Source organism: Protomyctophum bolini (genome assembly GCF_963924005.1).
Source record: "Protomyctophum bolini genome assembly, chromosome: 3".
Taxonomy (NCBI): Eukaryota; Metazoa; Chordata; class Actinopteri; order Myctophiformes; family Myctophidae; genus Protomyctophum; species Protomyctophum bolini.
This window is the reverse complement of record NC_137864.1, coordinates 7222014-7241957: the sequence shown is the minus strand read 5'-3', so window position 1 is coordinate 7241957 and position 19944 is coordinate 7222014. Positions and strand designations below refer to the sequence as shown.

At 43.9% G+C, this 19944-nt stretch overlaps 1 protein-coding gene across 1 annotated transcript in view; it reads left to right on the top strand.

Annotated features, from left to right (window-relative positions):
* gpr179 (G protein-coupled receptor 179) overlaps positions 1-16878 on the top strand; it is a gene marked incomplete at both ends in the record, with an annotated part of 24693 nt that extends 7815 nt beyond the window's left edge. Inside the window, 10 exons of the mRNA XM_080758831.1 lie at positions 49-136; positions 4102-4337; positions 6803-6871; positions 8886-8995; positions 9387-9625; positions 12988-13126; positions 14444-14546; positions 14732-14878; positions 15195-15375; positions 16784-16878. Of these exons, the coding sequence (XP_080614957.1) occupies positions 49-136; positions 4102-4337; positions 6803-6871; positions 8886-8995; positions 9387-9625; positions 12988-13126; positions 14444-14546; positions 14732-14878; positions 15195-15375; positions 16784-16878 (1407 nt within the window). The remainder of the gene's footprint in view (positions 1-48; positions 137-4101; positions 4338-6802; positions 6872-8885; positions 8996-9386; positions 9626-12987; positions 13127-14443; positions 14547-14731; positions 14879-15194; positions 15376-16783) is intronic.
* Positions 16879-19944: the final 3066 nt, after the last annotated feature.

Genomic DNA, 19944 nt, shown 5'->3' with positions numbered 1-19944 from the left:
CTTATAAAGGATATACCTGTACTAAATATCTGTTGCTATTTTGTGCAGTGTCTGCCCCGTCCAGGCCAAGGGTTTCGATTGGGCCAGTATTGCTGCCACTGCAAAAGGGGATATTACAGCCCCCCAGTGGACACAGGTAAGACAACACTAACACAAACCACTACCCTGTTGCCTCACAGCTCAATGGTCCCGGGTTCGATTTCCGTCTTGGACGCTGGGGGCGTGTTCTCCGCATATTCAGCGTCCATACCATTGAGTATTAAAACTTAAGGATAGAGACTGATCTGGCGCGAAGCTCCGCCCCCTCCGCTATTCATGTCAGTGGAAGTTGCTCAGTGGCGTTTTGAAGCACCCGGAATGACCGTCTACTTCCGCCTTCTTTCGATTAGCAAATGCGGAAGTGTTTGCATGTTCTCCCCGTGTCTCCTAGGTTAGGTATACCCTCACAAAAACATGCATTAATCCTGTATGATGGAGGGGAAAGGAACTGGTTGGAATAACGTGTTCCTTCCACGTGCTATACGCCCTACCGGGGAAACTCCCCCTGTCAGGCGATAAGAAGCGGCCTGCTCACTCCTCATGCATTGAAGGAAGCATGAGCTCAGTTCGGTGCTCTCCCCAGGTTGGTTGAGGGAGAGTAGTGCCCAGGATTACACCTAGGCAAAACAGCTGACCTGACTCCTTCCACGCTGTCAGCGAATGTATACTATTTGTCTGTCGCCCTTATGTTTAGCGCAAATCCTTATATGGACATTCAGTATAGCATCTCTGTTAAGACTATAAGAACTGTCTGAGAATGGGGTTGGGGAGGCTTGCGCCCAGAGGGGCTGCTGGAACGGGCAAGGAGGCCTGTTCCTCACTCTCTGTATGTTGTTTCTCTGCCGAATCTTCTTAATACATTCTCAATACTTCACCCTGAAGAACTTTGTCAATCCTTCATCTTTGGAAGATTGTTTAATCTACAACAGGATCCCGAGGCGTTCCAAAGCCAGTGTGGCATTGTATTCCTCCCATCTGGTCGTTGGTCTGCCCGGGAGTCTCCTACTAGTGGGACGTGCAACAAGGACCTCCCTAGGGAGACGCTCGGGAGGCATCCTTACTAGATGCCTGCACCTAAGCTGGTTGTGAGATAAAAATCACACCTGTGTGAACTGAGTGGTGCAACTCCCCCCCACCCCAACCTCTCTCTCTCTCTCTCTCTCTCTCTCTCTCTCTCATATTAGCAGGCAACAGTGCAGCACTATCCCTCTCTCTGTTTCTGGCACAACAGCGCCCCTACTGGTACTCATTATACTGGTGCTCGTTAACCTACACATATAGGTGAACACATAGGTGAACACACGGACACGGACATTGCTGTTCCTTGGAGTGGTTACACCACTCAAAAATATATACATATTTAGAGCATTAACGGGTTGAGATTCTTCCAAGTCGACAGTAAAGTCGAAGTTGAGTCGATGCATCGTTTTATGACGGGGGGGATGGATCCCCGGGAAGACCCCCGGCGGCCCGGGAGGACTTTAACAGGGGGCGGGTATAAAATAAATTTTATAGTAAACACTAAACAGTGCAGGCAATGGCATACACGCACACACTGGCACATAGACCAGAAAAGAGAACGCAACAGACAGACGAGGCATAATTGGCACGGCACACTGAGCGCAGCGCAGCAGCACAGTGGCAAAATACCTTGTGTAACTTCAGAACACAATAGAAGACATAGGTCATAGGTATAATTAACAACATTATTACAGCCAGCAACAGTTTGGCACATCATGACATCAGAATACAATCTGCTATTACGTTCCACGTTCACAACGTGAACATTTCCTCCTCCTCCTCCTCCTCCTCCTCCGTGAACAACAACTTTTCCTCCGACAACAACTCCAAGCATAACGTCCTCAAGCTTCGTCTTTTCTGAGCCATGCAAACAACCACACTGACCGGAGACGGAGATATTCATGCGTCCCGTGCGTAAAGCTGGTCACTTGTCAGCACGGGGGTCGGGGGGAGAAAGTTTGGGGAGAAAGTTTGCGCGCTTCTGTACTTCTCTGACACCGTGCAGTTCAACAGCCAGTCAATTAGTGGGACACGCTGAGGGCTGTATTTTGCGTGTCTTAAGTTAAGTACCATGTCTTATTACCTAACTTGAGTAAACTAAAGACCTGGAGGCGTGATCAATGCTCTTTGGACACTCAGAATAGCCAAATGGCATTGATCACGCCTCCAGGTCTTTAGTTTACTCAAGTTAGGTAATAAGACCTGGTACTTAAGACACGCAAAATACAGCCCTGAGAGCGCACATCAAAGGAGAACACAGCTGCAGGTTGTTAATTAAGGCTGTGGCTAAGGCAAAGGCAAATAATTACTTATGTACGTGACAATAACCAATCCTACAGTTTGAATTCTGTAGAGCAAAAATAATATGGGGAAAACAAATGAAAATGTAAACATTTTTCCTTTCGACTTCTCCTAATTTGAATCGGCTTGTGTTAATGAAGTCGATGCGTCGATGCATCGATTTTTTTAATGAATGCCCGAATACATATAAACCACCCCACAGCACAGATAAGAGGAGCAAGAGCAATTGTTATTGTTATTTCAGTCTTGGTTGTTCTTATCTGGTCATCTTTTATTGTTGCTTTAAGGCCCAATCAGTGGGTAACGTATTTAGTAAGTACAGTAAGTAGTAGCTCACCACTGTGGAGACTGGGTTTGATTCCTCCACAATTTGCTGTGTTTGTGCAGCTGAGAAGTTGGCAAGGGTTTGTGTTCTTTGTCGTTGCAGGTATTAATGACACCATGTGTATATTGTTATGTACACCCACAGACCAACTATTGTGGTTGGCAGTGATTTGTATAGTTTAATGTTCAAAGGGAATTGGAACGGAAACAATAGCCGTGGAAACATGGACTGCTCATGAAAGAAGATTATCATTAGATTAAACTTTATTCAACAGCGAAATATTTTTTTATCCCCACTAATGGTGGGGCGGGATATAAGGATGGCAACTGTCCGTCTGTCCATCCGACCATCAAACACTTCCAAAGCAAGCCACAGTGTCTTGAAACCTACGGTATACTGGCTGGAATTTGATGTTTCATTTCACACCGGATGAAACGTGCTGATTTTGGTTAACCCTTGGCATTTCCTCTAATGCCTCCATTAGGTCCAGACAATATATCTAAAAGGCAATTTGCAAGTGAATGTATGTTCCCTGTATGCCTGTACAGTATATGCATATGCACGGCCTTCAGGTCATTTAGACTTGTGTGTTATAGTTAGTACTGTTAATTGGTAATGTTTTCAGACATTTAAAAATGTAAAGTTGAAAAGCAAAACACACTATCATCTTTCATCATGCCTGTTAAAAATAAATATACAGCAGGGCCTGTCCTTAAAATGTCCATTATCGGGGCACGCTGGCCGCACAGTCGGTAGTGCTGTCGCCTCGCAGCTAGAAGGTCCTGGGTTCGATTCCCGTTGTGGGAGCTGGCGGCGTGTCCTCTCCTCCGCGTCATCAGTGCCCACACCCGAGTTGGGGTTGGCGAAAGGGCCTCTCTGTGTGGAGTTTGCATGTTCTCTCCGTGTCCCCTAGGGTAGGTAGTGGTACCCTCACAAAAAACATGCAGTAATCCTGGTCTCTAAACTACCTCCCCCTGGCCAGCCGGGGCGCCTGACGGAGGGGAAATTAACTGGTCGGAATAACGCGTTCCTTCCACGCGCTACGTCCGGCCGGGAGAACTCCCTCCTGTCAGGTGAAAAGAAGCAGCTTGGACTCCTCATGCATAGAAGGAAGCATGAGGTCAGTCCGCTGCCCCCCCCCCCCCCAGGTTGGCAGAGGAAGTGTAGCGCCCAGGATTACATTAGATAATTGACACTGGGTGAAAAAATGGGTTGCAAAATCATGGGATAAAAATTATATAAAAAAAAAAATTAAAGTCCATTATCGTGTCAATCTACATCCTCTTGTGCACATTTAAGGATTTAACAGTCCTCCCACATAACCATTCATGACACCTATACAGCATATAGTTACACTAGTACTACATGGAACATGAACAATGCATTTCCCACGTATTGTATTATGTGTGACGCAGGTTTTAGGAAAGGTGCCAATGGAACGGGTACGGGCGGCAGCAGCAGCAGCATCTGTTACCCCCTCATGCCCGTCTGCCTCCCCTGCTGGCCCGGCTGCAAGAGCTGCGAGGACGGCTCGCCGTGCCTGGCCCAGCAGAACCGCTTCCTCAGGGTCTGGATGCTGGTCATCCAGTGCTTCGCCATGATCCTGGTATTCCTCAGCATGCTGGCGGCCTATCAACATCGGCATCATAAGGTGAGTGAGGTGTATTTGGCTATTCTTTTATATATATATATATATATATATATATAGAGAGAGAGGGGGGGGGGGGGGACCCGCAGGAACGCACCCAGGGTGCCGGCCCGATTCCGGCGAGCCGCCCCGTGTCCGAAACGGTTGAGAAATGACAGAGTTACCGTTTGGGGGTCCCTCTACTGTATACCCTCTACTGTACTGTACTGTACTGTACTGTCACTGTACTATACTGGCACACCCGAAATCACCATATATACAGTTAATATGTGCGTGTGTGTGTTTGTGCTGTGTGTTAGGTTACGCACATGTGGTGAAAAACAACCATGCTGTTTTCGTGCTCAGACGCACCCAGGCAGGCAGCTACCCAGGCAGGCAGCCACCCACACACATAGTCACTTAAGGAAGTGGTTGCACCACTTAACCCATTCTGAACGGGAACCCATTTTGGTGTTGGCATCATGTTATGCTATAGCTATTTTTCAATAGCTATTAGGTCTGCTATTTTTTTTTTTAAATCAAAGAACGACTGACATTTTTAGAATCTGATCTCAGGTCAGAATGGGTTAATCAGACCAGTGTGTGTCCAGTGGAAACCTCGTATGAATCTGATCTCAGGTCAGAATGGGTTAAAAACAAGACAGAATCAACAAGCCATGCAACAACCGGTAGTTTCAATATTTTCAATAAAATAGTATTAGTCATGTATAATACTCCCAAAGTGTGAGATTTATAGATTTTGGGGCATAACTAGGCTATTAAACGCTTTTAATCCAGAATTCGCTGATGTCACCATGGGCCACATACTGTACACCAGTTTTTCATAGCATAATTCTTTGGTTGTTCAAGGCCACCAAAGGGTTTACAATCAAGGCAATAATGGACCCATAGCTGGCATAATATTGTCCATACATTATTTTTTTGTCATTGTCATGAATGTTGCAGGGTTTACATGTGGGCCTACCTGATGGCAAGTATAGCTGCCCAGTCATGTTTGTTCGTAAATTCGTAAAAACGAAAGAATAATAATAAGGAAGTTGTTTCATAGACGTCCAAATGCATTTCTCATATGCAGCAGACTTTATTTGATTCTACTGTATATTCCAAACCAATGCATCAACGGAAATCTTATCTGTTCAGTCATTTTAGTGTGATGGTCACTCCTCACTGAAATGATGCAATCAATCAATCAATCAATCAATCAATCAATCAATCAATCAATCAATCAATCAATCAATAACAAAATAGTTATTTCAAATATTTAGAGATCATCTTGGTTTAGAAAATGCATTGCAGAACATTCAAAAGTCCTTGCAACAGAAAGGCACAGCATTTTACATAGTGGTTTAATTGCTGCTGCTTTAAATACTGCAAGTTGTAAAAATCATTATTCCTTCATCCTTATTGTAATGGCCAATGGAAATCCGATGCTTCCGCGATTCCTTGCATAGGCAAATTGATGTGGATCTAGTGATCGCTCTGTTTCTTTTCGGAGCTCCTCAGTTAGGATTCTCTCCAGGGATTTAACCATGTTGGAGGTTAATGCTACTGGCCTATAGTCATTATTCTCTTGAGGACAGGGCTTTTTGGGGACTGGAACTATAATTGATTCTTTTTCCAGAATTCTGTCACTGTATGGGTGTTGATTGATACCTGAAAAAGACAATGCCATGCAGGAGTTAGTTCCTCCGCACATTCCATCCGGTCCTGTTGCTTTGTTAGTCTGCATAGCTTTAAACACCTTAGTTACCGAACCTGAATCTATTATTATTCTAACCTATACATCATCATCATTACATGGTAGAGCATTTATTACATCACAGCATTATTTGACAGTATCAGTCTCTGTGTACGTACTGTAGTACGTTATTATTTTTATTTTATTTCTATTGTGTTGTTTGATGTCTGTCTATGCCACTGCAACCCAATTTGCCCTTCGAGGACACTAAATAAACTTGAACCTTTAACCTTGAATGCTAGACTATGGTGCAATACTTAGATTAACCCAATCACGGTGAAATTGCTCAAATACAGCACTGTCTGTGATCTCTCTTAAATTGCCATCATATAATTCATTATCATTCATTGCCAAGGCATCGGGCCGTGTAAGCCAGTGAATAACAACCTTTTCATTTAGTTTGATCATAATTAGGCCATGGACCTCCATTTGATAAGATCTCTGGAACAGGGACATGGGGGTCCCGGGACCCACGTTGAGAACTATAGTGGTGCGAAAGCAATTATGCTGATAATGAATAAGTAACATAATAAGTCACATAATTGCAATGATGATTCTAACGTCAATATCCATTCTCCCTCCTCTCTATTGTCTGTTCCACTCACTCACTCACTCCCTCCCTCTGTCTGTCTAACTGGGTTTTATTCCACAATCTCTAACCTCAATTACCCCCCAACCCCCCCCCCCCCCCCCTTCCAACCAACCACTCCACCTTTTTTTCCCCCCAAAGAGGATACGGGCTTCAGGTCTGCTGCTGTTGGAGACGATCCTTTTCGGCGCTCTGCTGCTCTACTTCCCGGTGAGTAAGTGAGTTTAATGCTTTATTTATACTCCGAAAATAGCAGATCTACAAGCTATCCCTGTTGGGCCGCGCGTAGACTATTTTCGGCGCACGGAAACTGTCGTACAATAAAGTATAAATCAGGCTTAAGTGAGTGAGTGAGAGTATGAGATTAGAGCTCTTTTCAGATCACTGCACAGTGCCAGGGATTATTATATCATAATGGATGGTTTAGAGAGAACTGGGAGTGGTTGGGGAGGGTTTGTGTGTGGTGGTGTGTAAAGCCACATCTATGCTCCGTCGCAGGGCGGTGTTGCACGCCGAAAAGTAGTCAAACTACAAGCTGACGGTGGGAGCTTGTACTGTAGGTCGGCTATTTTCGTTTTTCGATGCGCGACACCGTCACGCGCCAAAGTACGAATGAGCTTAACCCATTCTGACCTTAGTGACCTGAGATCAGATCCTAAAAAATGTCTTCTGCATCCTGACCGTTTTCATTCTGACCTGAGATCAGATTCTAACGGGACAAGCCATTGCTTTCATAACATGTCATCGGTTAAATGTGAGAATCAATCCGCAGATTCATTATACCAATAATGGCAGAACCGCTTGCGAAAGTCGGCCATCAATTTCCATCCATCTATCTAAAAGCATTGATTGAGGTTGCCCTGCAGGTCTGCTGATGCTGGTGCTTATGGTGTGCATGGGGGCCTTGGAGGTCATCAATCATATTGAATGCAACGGAGCACGGCATTCCGTTCGATGGATTTGATGCATTTACATGTTAACGCTCCGTTCGCCTCCCTCTTCTAAGCCACGCATCTTATTATCCATTCTAAACACTGGGATGATTTGTTGCAGCCAGGCATGGGCATGAGCCAGGTGCCTCATCACTGCTCTCTTCTTCCCAGCTGGCTAGTAGGCCTAGCTAACTATTTAACCACATTAACCCTATTTTTGGGCATGTCATTGTAGGCAAAAAATCACACCCGTGTGAACTGAGTGGTGCAACTCCCCTCTCCCCCCTTCTCTCTCTCTCATATTAGCAGGCAACAGTGCTGCACTGTCTCTCTCTCTGTTTATGGCAACAGCGCCCCTACTGGTACTAATAGTCATACTCGTGCTCACAGTAACATAGGTGCATGGGTGGGTTAACGTCACGGACATTGCTGTTCCTTGGAGTGGTTGCACCACTCAAAAAAAGTCAAATTATTGCAAAACTTGCAGAAGCGATCTACAAACTCACAATGGGTTGCATCATGACGATGGCGATGTGTGGTTCTAGATCGCTACCTTTGCCATTTGTCAGACTATTAAATAGGGCTTGAGTGGTTGAAAATACGATGCATGCCGAAGCAACGTATAAATGATTGTCAACCCACTGTATGCAGGCATAGAAAACACGTGCACAACTGGTGGAAATATTTTATAAATATAGAGATATAAATGTGCCCACGGCCACTTTGTACGGTAAAGGCAGATGAAAGGTTGCGTGTGGGTACAATATATACCCTTTCATCTCACTGGGGTTACTATGCTGACCTTTCCAGTTCTCAGGCCCCTTGATCTACACACAATCGCGTGGACATCTCCTTTCGGAAAGATAATCAAAAGAATTACACTGTATATCTATATATACTTTTTCATTTGAACATTATAAAGTGGTTCCCCAATAGATGAATCAATTAATTCAACAAACCCAGCAACATGTGGCAGTGTATTGTAATCTATGCTCTTTGCTGCTTGCTACGCTGCATGCGCACGGCAATGTAATTAGTCTTGGGATTCGAAAACGAACAGTAAAACTATGCCTATAACCCTGAACTTATTTCTAACCTTATCCTTAGTAAAAACAAATACAAAAATACAAGAACCGCCACAGTTTGTTTGGTAGACAATAACTTGAAAACAGATAAGCAGATTCTCATGAAACATGGAGGGACTGATCTGTAGGCTGTCCTGTTCATTGCAAGGGTACATAAATGTATTGATTATTTCCTCGTTTGACTCATGTCTCTCTTTCCCTTCCAAGGTGATCATTTTATACTTCAAACCCAGTACTTTCCGGTGTATCCTCCTTCGCTGGATGCGAATGTTGGGCTTCTCCATTGTCTATGGAACAGTGGCGCTGAAATTGTACCGGTCAGTTAATTAAGTTTGTCATATTAATGTCATATTAATATTTACTTATACTAATATTAACTTTTAATATTCATCCAATGTTTCGTTTTTTTCCCCCCATTTTTTTATCAAACCTTGCTGCTAAAAGCTGATTGTATATATATTGATATTCGTCAAAACAAAAAAACACCGGGGAACAAACAGGGACATTGCAGTTACTGTACATGGTCAGTGCTGTTCATCATTGATGGTGCTTCTGTGATGATATTTCTTCCCTTTGTACTGCTGTAACCGACAGACAGTATAGGCCTACTTTTGTTACTCTGTTCTAAATGCTGTGCTGCCTCTTGGTGACTGATTTCCCCCTGCGAGATCAATGGACGAAAGCTGATAGATGTGCGTGTCTCCGCAGGGTGCTGAGGGTGTTCCTCTCGCGCACAGCTCAAAGGGCGCCGTACCTGTCCAGCGTACATCTGCTCAGGATGCTGGGAGTCATGCTGGTGACGGTCATCTGGTTCCTGTGTGCGTGGACAGTGTGTGTTATGCAGAACCGGGAGCGAAACATCCCAGTGTTTGTGACCACCACCACGTCGGACGGCCAGGGTTTCCTCTCCTGTTACGTGGACCGCTGGGACGACATGATGGCCGTGGGTGAGTGGCTGAACACATGAATGAACTCTCAGGCCCGACTCACACCTTTCCATCTAGCATACAACATTGATGCATGCTAGATGTATACAAAGGGTGTGATACATCTTGCCCCCAATGCATTTCCAATGGAAGTCACATGGTTTGACACAACATTTGTGTTGTACGGCTTTCGGCTGTGTTTCGACTGCCCCCCACCCCCTCATACAACACAAATGTTGTGTCAAACCATGTGACTCCCATTGGAAATGCATTGCGAGCTTGCATCAGCTATACATCACATACAACAAGCATCAGTCTGTTGTAAAGGTGTGAGTGAGGCCTTAGGCTTCACTCACACCTGCAACGGCAACTTCCTTTTCCATCAAACTGATTTTTCTCAATAAAAGCTACAGGCTACGAGAGCTTTTATTGAGAGGGAAAAGGAAGTTGCCGCCGCCTGTTGTTCCTGCCTGTCGACTACAAAACAATACTACAACATGACGTAACGATATCATCCGCTCCCGGCAGGATCATGCAGACTTTTGAAACAGAGACCAGGCTTTCCTCCGAGGTGGTGGAAAGCCTGGTGAGGCGAGGTTAAGTTTGGGCCGCCGGAAAGCTTCCGGTCGGAAGCAACTCATTCACTGTGAACGTACGGTCGTGATTTTGTAGGAATAAAGTTCAGTACTTTATCCAACACTATTTCATTTGATAATGTGATGCCATAGTTTTTCATAGTTTGTATTATTTGTGTTGCGACGTTGACGTGATGACATGAGTTAGAAACCTCTTAAATCTCCTGTTAAAAACGAGAGTTCTTCATGGATTTCTCCGGTGTTGCCATGTCCGCTTGTTATACAGTAAGCGACTTTGGTCTTGTTTTTCAGTAAAGATGCTTGAAAATATTGACAGGTTAGGTTGCGTTTTTTGGGGCTTGTTTCTAAAGTTTATGCTTATTTAGGCTTGTGAATGTTTTGTGCCAGGTTTTTATTTTCTATTTGTATAAAACAAAAACTATCTACTAAAGATATCTGATCTACAAGCTCACAATGACGCATATGAAAAGAAGCCAAGCTCCAAGTCGCTTATAACAAGCGGACATGGCAACACCGGAGATATCCATGAAGAACTCTCGTTTTTTAAGTACATTTTATTCAAAGAGTATGACATTATGCAATTTTCACAGACAGAGAATATGACTCTTTTACATTTTCTCCCACAACTCCTTTCCCAGTCATCCCCACCCACCCACGAGGCCAGACATACAGAACTCTCGTTTTTAACAGGAGATTTAAGACGTTCCTAACTCATGTCATCATGTCAACGTCGCAACACAAATAATACAAACTATGAAGAACTATGGCATCACATCATCAAATGAAATAGTGTTGTATAAAGTACTGAACTTTATTCCTACAAAATCACGACCGTACGTTCACAGTGAATGAGTTGCTTCCGAAGTGTTGGCTACATAGAGCCCAAGAGGAGAATTAGCAAGAGAGGGCCAACTTTGCTTTACTTCCCGTATCTGCGTGAGGTGGGCGGTAACATTATTAGGAGACGGGAAGAATGTTGGAGTCTATTCATTTCCAATGGGAGAATGAACGTGAACACAGCTTCTGAACCATTCCTTAACTCCATGGTCACTGAACTAAATACTGGACCCAATCATCACAAGGCACACAATATTTACAAGATATTCATAGTAAAATGGCTTCTTTTAGCGAGACAAATCAGGAGAAAATCTACTTTGTTAATGACATTTCTTTATCCCAGCAACAAACTCTCTGGAGATTTGAGATGAGTCCGGAAGCCTCTCTCTGTCCATCTGCAATTTCACGGACAACACATAGGGGGCTCTGGCCCCCTATTTAAAATGAGAATATGAGAATATGTGAATATTATAATGTGAAATGAATGGACATATTTAAAACGATTAGAAACGATCCTTATGTGCCCAAATTAGAGCTGTACTTGGTCTGCATATTGAGACAGGCAGATATGTAGGCACGGTTGAGGAGGATAGATTATGTAGTCTGTGTGATCTAAAGGAAATTGAAATGCCATTCTACAACTAGGGAGAGACTTTTTAATAAGATAGATCCAAATCTTGAATTTATATGGTTGGAGGACTTCAAGAGACTAAAGCGACTATTTCAAAAGTACACCTTTTAATTTGCTTCATTCCTTTCCATTCATTCATTCATTCATTATTTAAAAGTGAAATTAAATGTGTCTTCTTCTTCTATCGGGTTTCATGGCGGTTTGCAAACCTAAATGGTGCATTACATTTGTGTACCATTTCGCGTCTAGTGGCTCCAATGAAGTTTGCCCATCTTCATACATAAACCATCTTTGATAGAGCCCGAGGGGCACTTTATCTAGTTTATCTCTGAAGCCGGCTGCTGCGGCACTTCTCCTTGTGTAGTCTTTTTCTGTACTTTTCCTGTACTTTTTCTGTGAATTTTCTCAGAAAGACCTCAGGGTATAGGGCAGGGGTAGGCAACAGGTGGCCGGCAGGCCAAAACAGACCCCTCCAGAAATAATAGCTGGCCCTTGAGATAATTCTGAGAATATGATTAGTTTTTTTGTTTTGGGGTATTTAAAAAAAAAAATCCAAATCTATCCAAAACTATCCCCACCTAAAGAAGTTTTATTATAGCCTACTTATTATAATATACTGAAAGTCCATATACAGTCATCTCCATGACTGACATTGGCCCGAGAAGAAATGTATAGTTGCCTACCCTTGGTTTAGGGTGTCTTTGTCTAAAATCTGACAGTTTTTGTGGGGGTTTTATAAGACCTTTTCAAAATCTGACAGTTTCTGTGTGTAGTTTGTAAGTTTTCCAGCCAGTGTTCACTTGGACTTCCTCTGGGATAGCCAATTTCCTCCCACGATTTTGGGGGGGTCCCCAGATGACAGTGAAGTGACAATTTTTAATACAGTATACTTTTTTCACAATATTTATCCAACAGAGTCAAACTGAATGTATAATGCTGAGGCATTACATTTACTACAATTCCAAGTGCTTGTCAGAGTGGAAGGTCACCAGTTCAGTTTATTTTGGGGGGGTCAGGTCCTGAAAATGTTTAGAACCAATGATTTGAGTTACAAATAACATTGAACTCATTCAGTAGGTCTTTTAGAATACTGTAAATTGTCAAGTAGAGAAATTAACTCCAATGCTGAACCTAAAAAAAAGACAACCATGCTCATGCAGGCACTGAAAAATGATGTACAGGTATTGTGCAATGCCCACTTAACATGCTATCATATTTTCCCCCCGTGATTTTATGTATTTTCTTGTACTCTTGAGTCCTCGTGATTTTTTCCATACCATTGATGAGATGAATGGTGTGTGTCCTTTTTCATGCCACAGCTGAGTTACTGTTGCTGTGCTGGGGCAGCTCCCTGGTCAATGCTGTCAAGCCAGTCCCTTCAGCCTTCCACGAGCCTCGGTACATGGGCTATGCCGTCCACAATGAGCTGCTGCTCTCCTCCATGTTTCACCTTCTCCGGTAAGCAGCCGGCCAGCACTACCTTTATCTATCTGTTCTGATTGATTGATTGCGCAGTGCACACCATGTGCATATGGGACTGACGACTTCAACGGCGCCTGTCGTACAGAAGTTCGTATATCTAGTGTCCAGAACCGACCCCAAACGAAATGCCCATATGTGGGCATAAAAGGGACAAAGACTGACAGATACATAGATCTCCATACATATATATGGGCATAAAATGGACACAGACAGACAGACAGACAGACAGACAGCTCCCCCTAAGCCCCCCTCAAAACAAGCCCAATTGATTGACTTCTATGTAAACCAAGATTCATTAGCCCCCCCCTCTAAATAGCCATACCTCTAGTAATATATTAAGATAACACCCGTGTGAAGTGAGGGGGCGCTCTTGTCATCGTACAAATTTACGCCATATTTGGTGGACATTTGACCTAATTTCTCCTTTCATTGTCAATGGCAAAAATGAGACGTGTGGGGACAAGATTTAAGTCATATATTTGGTGGACATTTGACCCAATATCTCCTTTCATTGTCAATGGCAAATATTGAGACGTGTGGGGAAAAAGCATGTATATAGGAGGGGCTAGTGCCCCTCAAAAATCACACTTGTGTGTGAAGTGACTAAGTGAGGGATGCCCACTGTATATATATATCGGCCACATGATGTTTTATGTCATCCTTTAGTGCCCTAAACAAAAGTCCATATAGACTTGGCGACTGTGACTCAGGAGGTAGAGCAGGTCGTCCAATGATCCATGTGTCGGCGGTTCGAATCCCGGCTCCTCCTGTTTACATGTCGAAGTGTCCTTGGGCAAGACACTGAACCCCAAATTGCTCCCGATGTGCTGGTTGGTGCCTTGCATGGCTTCCGCCGCAATCGGTGCATGGATGTGTGTGTGAATGGGTGAATGTAATGCACAATCTATGTAAAGCGCCTTGGATAAAGGCTGCTATATAATGCACCATTTACCATTTTACAAACAATTTACGTCATACGGTGCTGACTCTAAAGTGCCCCCTAAAGTGTTCTAAACAAACATTGTAATATCCTCAAAGTCCATAGACTTGGCTGGCAAATGACGTAATCTTCAAAAGCCATGCATTGGGACACTCGTGTGAAGTGAGGGGCGCCTTTGGGGGGGCACCCACAACGTTATAGTAAAAAAGTCCATAGATTAGGCTGCCAAATGACTTCACGGGGGGGGGGGGCACACACAAAGCCGGGGGAACACACAACGCCAGGTTTTGGAGGGGGTAGTGCCCGACATTGCTGGCAGTACGGTAAAGTAAAGTTTGTTCTGTCTCCTTCAGGTTTTTCTTACCTTCTCTTCACCCTGACTGGATGCTGTTGATGTTTTTTACACACACACATGTCACCATTACTGTGACCCTTGCCCTTCTCTTCATCCCCAAGGTATTTCGAGATTTTGAATCTATCTTCCTGACAAGAAAGTGTATTGACTATGTTGTATTGTATTGTGTACTAGATACCAGAAATTATGAATAGGTAATGGCAATTCTTTTTTTCAAATCACACTTGTGTGAAGTGAGGGGCACCCACTGATTACATAATGTTATATTTGTGTCTGTATACTGCAGTTTATTCATGTGTCCAAGTCAAAGAGACAGGAGATGTGCAGAGAGGTGTATGAAGATGAAGTGGACCTGCGCCGTTCCGGAAACTATTTCAACAGCAGCTTCTGCTCTGCTTATAGTGACCCCAGTTTGGACCCAGATGATATTCGGGTAAAATCTCCAACCCTCCCCCCATGAGCTATGCCGTCAATGTGCATGCAGCATAATTAAGGAAGTTCTGAAATAAAAAAGAAACACTGGTAAAACTAAATAAACATCCCATAATTGTAGCTATACATCACCGAAGCACGTACTAAACAATGACTTTATATTAACTAGAATTTTCAGCATATACAACATGATTGAATGATTGAAAACATGATATTTGTTTTCTCCACCCCATATCCCTTTCTCATGCTCACCTTTACCACATGCTACCCTTTCCCCAATGCCTCCATACATTTTATCCCCTCTTCAACTTCACCAGGAAGAGCTGAGGAAACTATATTCCCAGCTCGAGGTCAACAAGACCAAGAAGATGGCGTCTAACAACCCTCACCTGCCGAAGAAGCAAGCCTCTCGATGCCTGTCCATAATTAAAAGCATAGCTGCGCCCCTGAGCCGACAGTGCAGCAGCAGTCGTGAAGATAGAATGAAGAGTTTCAGAGGTGTTCCTTATACGGATTCTTCTAGGAGGGGTTCAAACCTTAGTATCAATTACAGGGAACCTAGCTGTGGTCAATATAATGAATCTTCTAGGAGGGTGTCAACCCTTAGTATCAATTACAGGGAACCTAGCTGTGGTCAATATACTGAATCTTCTAGGAGGGGGTCAACCCTTAGTATCAATTACAGGGAATCTAGCTCACCGGTGCATATATCCCAAAGTGACCATGTTGTGGAGAGAAACCCTTCTTTGCGTGTGTTGAACGCAATCGCCAAAAGAGGTTCTCAACGATCGATGACAGACTCCTTGGACATCCCACCGGGGGTCTCCAAGTCTCTCAGTGCACAAAATCTGACCCTTGAAAACAATCTCTTGCATCCTGATCAGTACAAACTTCAGAAGTCCTTGAGTCTGAAATCTACCCACTCATTGGTGGATATACCCCCCCCTAAGGTTGACATACCCTGCCCTAAGGTTGATATACCCTGCCCTAAGGTTGATATACCTAAGGTTGACAGAGCAGGCTCATTGGTGACCAAGGCCAGTCCAGAGGCCAACATCAAAGACCAGACGATAGGTGCCATCAAGGCATCACAGTCAATTGACAAGGGTGATGTTTGCCCTTGGGATGAGGCCGCAGACCCAACAGCCAAATTTATATGTCCCTGGGAATATGCCCCACCGCCACCACCACCAAAGCCTGTAGAAAGCGAACCCCTGCAGGTTCCAGTCTCCACGAGTGCACCAGTTTCTCCGAGACCTTCCACTCTGAAGGGTCCGCGTGGTCTCTCCTTAAGAACCAGCACTCAAAAGTGGCTCTCAGTGAAAACATTCAAGCAAGTATCTCTGGATATAAAAGCTAAGGGAGGCAGTGCGAATTTAAAGGATGACTCTATTTCTCAAAAGAGCCACGAGAGTGAAACGAGAGAGAGAACTGCTTCCATATCATCGTCCATATCATCGTCCAAGTCCCCCATACCTAGTCGAAATCCAAGTGTGGAAAGGAAGTACCTACAGAGAAAAAGTATCACTTCAATTGATGGGAAACCATTACTTCAGAAGCAACATGCAATCAGAATGTCATCTATTGATTCTACAGACAAAAGCCCAAGACACAATATGCCATCGAGGCAAAACAGTAATCACAGTCAGGGTTCTTGGGAAACTGGAGGTATCGCCTCCAGAACTCCTTCCACCCACAGGACAGGCAGTGGTCGATATGCACACGGTGCTGTTAATTCTCAGGCAAATGTGTGTCCATGGGAGACACCGCAGAGTGAGCCCAAACCTAATATCTGCCCCTGGGAAGTAGAGGAACCGCCAGGCCACGGAGGTGTATGTCCCTGGGAAACACAGGACGTGAATACTGTGAAAATGCAGGACAGTGGGGTTGCTGACGTGTGCCCAAGGATACAGGATACTCCTGCAACATCAAACATCCCAGTATCCAGAGAGCTACAACAGAGGAAGCAGTCATTGCATGCAGCAACACAGCTTTCAGTGAGACAAGACAATGCAAATGCTAATGTTTGCCCATGGGAGGTGGAAGGCAGTGAGGCTGTATATCAAAATGTGAACCCTTTAGAGACCAATAGATCACAGGTGGTTCAATCTAATTTGTCAACTCAACTACCAGGCAAGTCATCAGAAAGTTGCCCATGGGAGTTCCCTGAACCGCCTAAAATCGTGACAGACGTTTGCCCATGGGAAGAGGCAGAGCCACCCATAGAATCATCTTCACATGGGTCTATTACCTTAAAGGTAGATATTTGTCCATGGAACGCTCTATCCGCGCCTACAGAGGATAACGACAGTCCCAGACTGAACATTTGTCCTTGGGACACAGAGCAGCCTGACAAAACTGCGGTTCCTCAGATTGTGTCAATACGACTGGAAACGACAAAAGAACAAGACATTGGCGTCAAGGCAGACGTCTGTCCTTGGGAAACCGGAGAACCAGAACCAGAGAAAATGTCAGCCTCCAGGAGCACAGATTCAATCAAAATGCAAGACGACACAGCGAAAGCAAACGTTTGTCCTTGGGAGACAGCAGAACCAGAGACGATAAAAAAGGCAGGTGTTTGTCCTTGGGAAACCGGAGAACCAGAACCAGAGAAAATGTCAGCCTCCAGGAGCACAGATACAATCAGAATGCAAGACGACACAGCGAAAGCAAACGTTTGTCCTTGGGAGACAGCAGAACCAGAGACGATAAAAAAGGCAGGTGTTTGTCCTTGGGAAACCGGAGAACAAGAACCAGAGAAAATGACATCCGCCACAAGCACAGATACAATCAAAATGCAAGACGACACAGCGAAAGCAAACGTTTGTCCTTGGGAGACAGCAGAACCAGAGACGATAAAAAAGGCAGGCGTTTGTCCGTGGGAAACAGAGGAGCCAACAACTCTCAAAATGCAAGATGGCACATCACTGGGAAATGAGGACACCACTAAAGCAAATGTTTGTCCTGAATCTGAGGCTGCACCAAACTCAACAGAAATCAAGATTGACCCTCCCAATAGTGAAAAAGATGCAGTCACCGGGAACTTGCAACAGCATCTCTCCACTGAAGAAGTACCTGTAGAAGGCAATGCGCAGCGTGACGAAGAGTCGAAGGATCGACGCGATTCTTTGTGTCCATGGGGGATGGAACGGTCCCGATCTGGTTCATTCACAGACACTTCGGATGTTTTCACATGGGAGCCTGAGAACATCCCTGAAGAAGAGGAGGATGACGCCGATGCCGAGGCATCGGCGGAGGCTTGTTTCTTCCCAGCTGACCTTTAAACTCCTTATTAGTTTGTTTCAACGAGCTGTCTGACGTTCCAATGACCCATATGAGACTCTTGTGAGAGTGTGGTATATATGGCAGCCATTTCCAACCTATGGGCTGGGGCTCTAGCCTGACATGGCAAGACTAAAATCACTGCATAGGTATTGGTCTCTAATGTCAGTATAGAACCTGCATTTCCAAGGGGCGAATAAATAAAATCCAGCCCCCTATTTGCATACTGGGCCCTGTTTGGGGGGCAGGGAAATCCAATTACAACCGAGTGGGGCGAGACAAAATCTACTGGTGGGCCGTCAGGATATTACAAGTTGGCCACCAAATGACTGGCAAAATATTAAGACTTTGATGATAATGTAATGTTAGCCACTTAAACAGTTTATTCTTAGTCAAAACGGACCTGAGTTAGGGTGCAGCACAAAACTGCACCCCTCGCACCTGGCAGGGATTTGTTCTTGAGCAAGACATCGGTGGACTGTGGACATTTATTGTAAATTGCACCTGGGGAAAACTACAGAATGTACTCTATCTGTTCCCACTGTTTCACATTATTGCCATCTCACTATGAAGCCTATGGTTGAGCATTAATGCATTGTGTAGCATTGCGCGGAAGCAGGGATTGAACCCAGGCCTCGCCAGACCAACGCGCAACCTGTCGTGCCAATAGGGCTGAGCCCGATTGGCAGGGCTGTTGCGGGCTGCGTCTTGGCTGGGGTCGCTACAATCACATTTATAATCATATTTATACCTGTGCACAATAAACTGACTTATATAGGTGCAACTATGCCATAGTTTGGGCTCTATATATGCAGTATTTTCTTCATGCTTCCGCTCCCTGTTGAATTTGTTAGTTTTAAAGACTACTATGCTTCTCTTTTACATCTACAATATGTTGGATCCATAATTTGCAACCGATTGTGTTCAGCAGTGGATAAACAATCAGAATTTTAACATGTATTTTACTGTAGGCCTATGTGTTGGGCTGTTGGCAGGTAATTTAAATAAGCATAAGAGTGTAGGAATGAAGATACTGAATGAGAAATATTACATGTACATTAAATCATTTTCTTGTTGAAGAGTGGATCTTCTAGATAGATAGACCTATGGGAAAATGCAGGTGCCTAGATGTTTAGGCAAAACAAATTTAACAAAGGATGCCAGATTCACCTGCCAGTGGTGTTTGGATTAAGAATTGGTTACACCATGCATGGCAATAAAGGGCATAGTCATTTAGCTTCACAATATTCATTCTATGATCTAAATAAATAAATGATGTGCATTATTGGGGCTAGACATCCTCCAATTTCTAAATTGGATTCTAAAAATACAATTCACCATTACCGGTATTAACATATTTATTATTCATGTTATTCATTACGTGGAGAGGATTAAAATGTACTTCTTACAATAGAGCAAAATCTGTACATAATCCTTGATTTTCTATTCGTTCAGTGGTATTTTGTTGTTTCTTGGCTGCATGCAATGCATTTGTTGAAACCAGTGATATATGGGGCAATGAGGTCAACTACATACATATATTTTACTTATTTCTCCAATTTCTTTGAAAGTGTCCATGTCTCGGAGCCATAGAGCAGAATCGGCTCGACGGTCGTCCTAAATATTTTTACTTTAAACCTCTTACTAAACTGGGATGACCAGATTTTAGTTTAACTAGCCAATCTACATCAGCATGTTGTGAGCTTGTAGCTATTTGAACTATTTAAAATGTTTTAAAATAGTAAACGAATGGCAAATAAGATAACGTTTAGGGATAAGGGATAG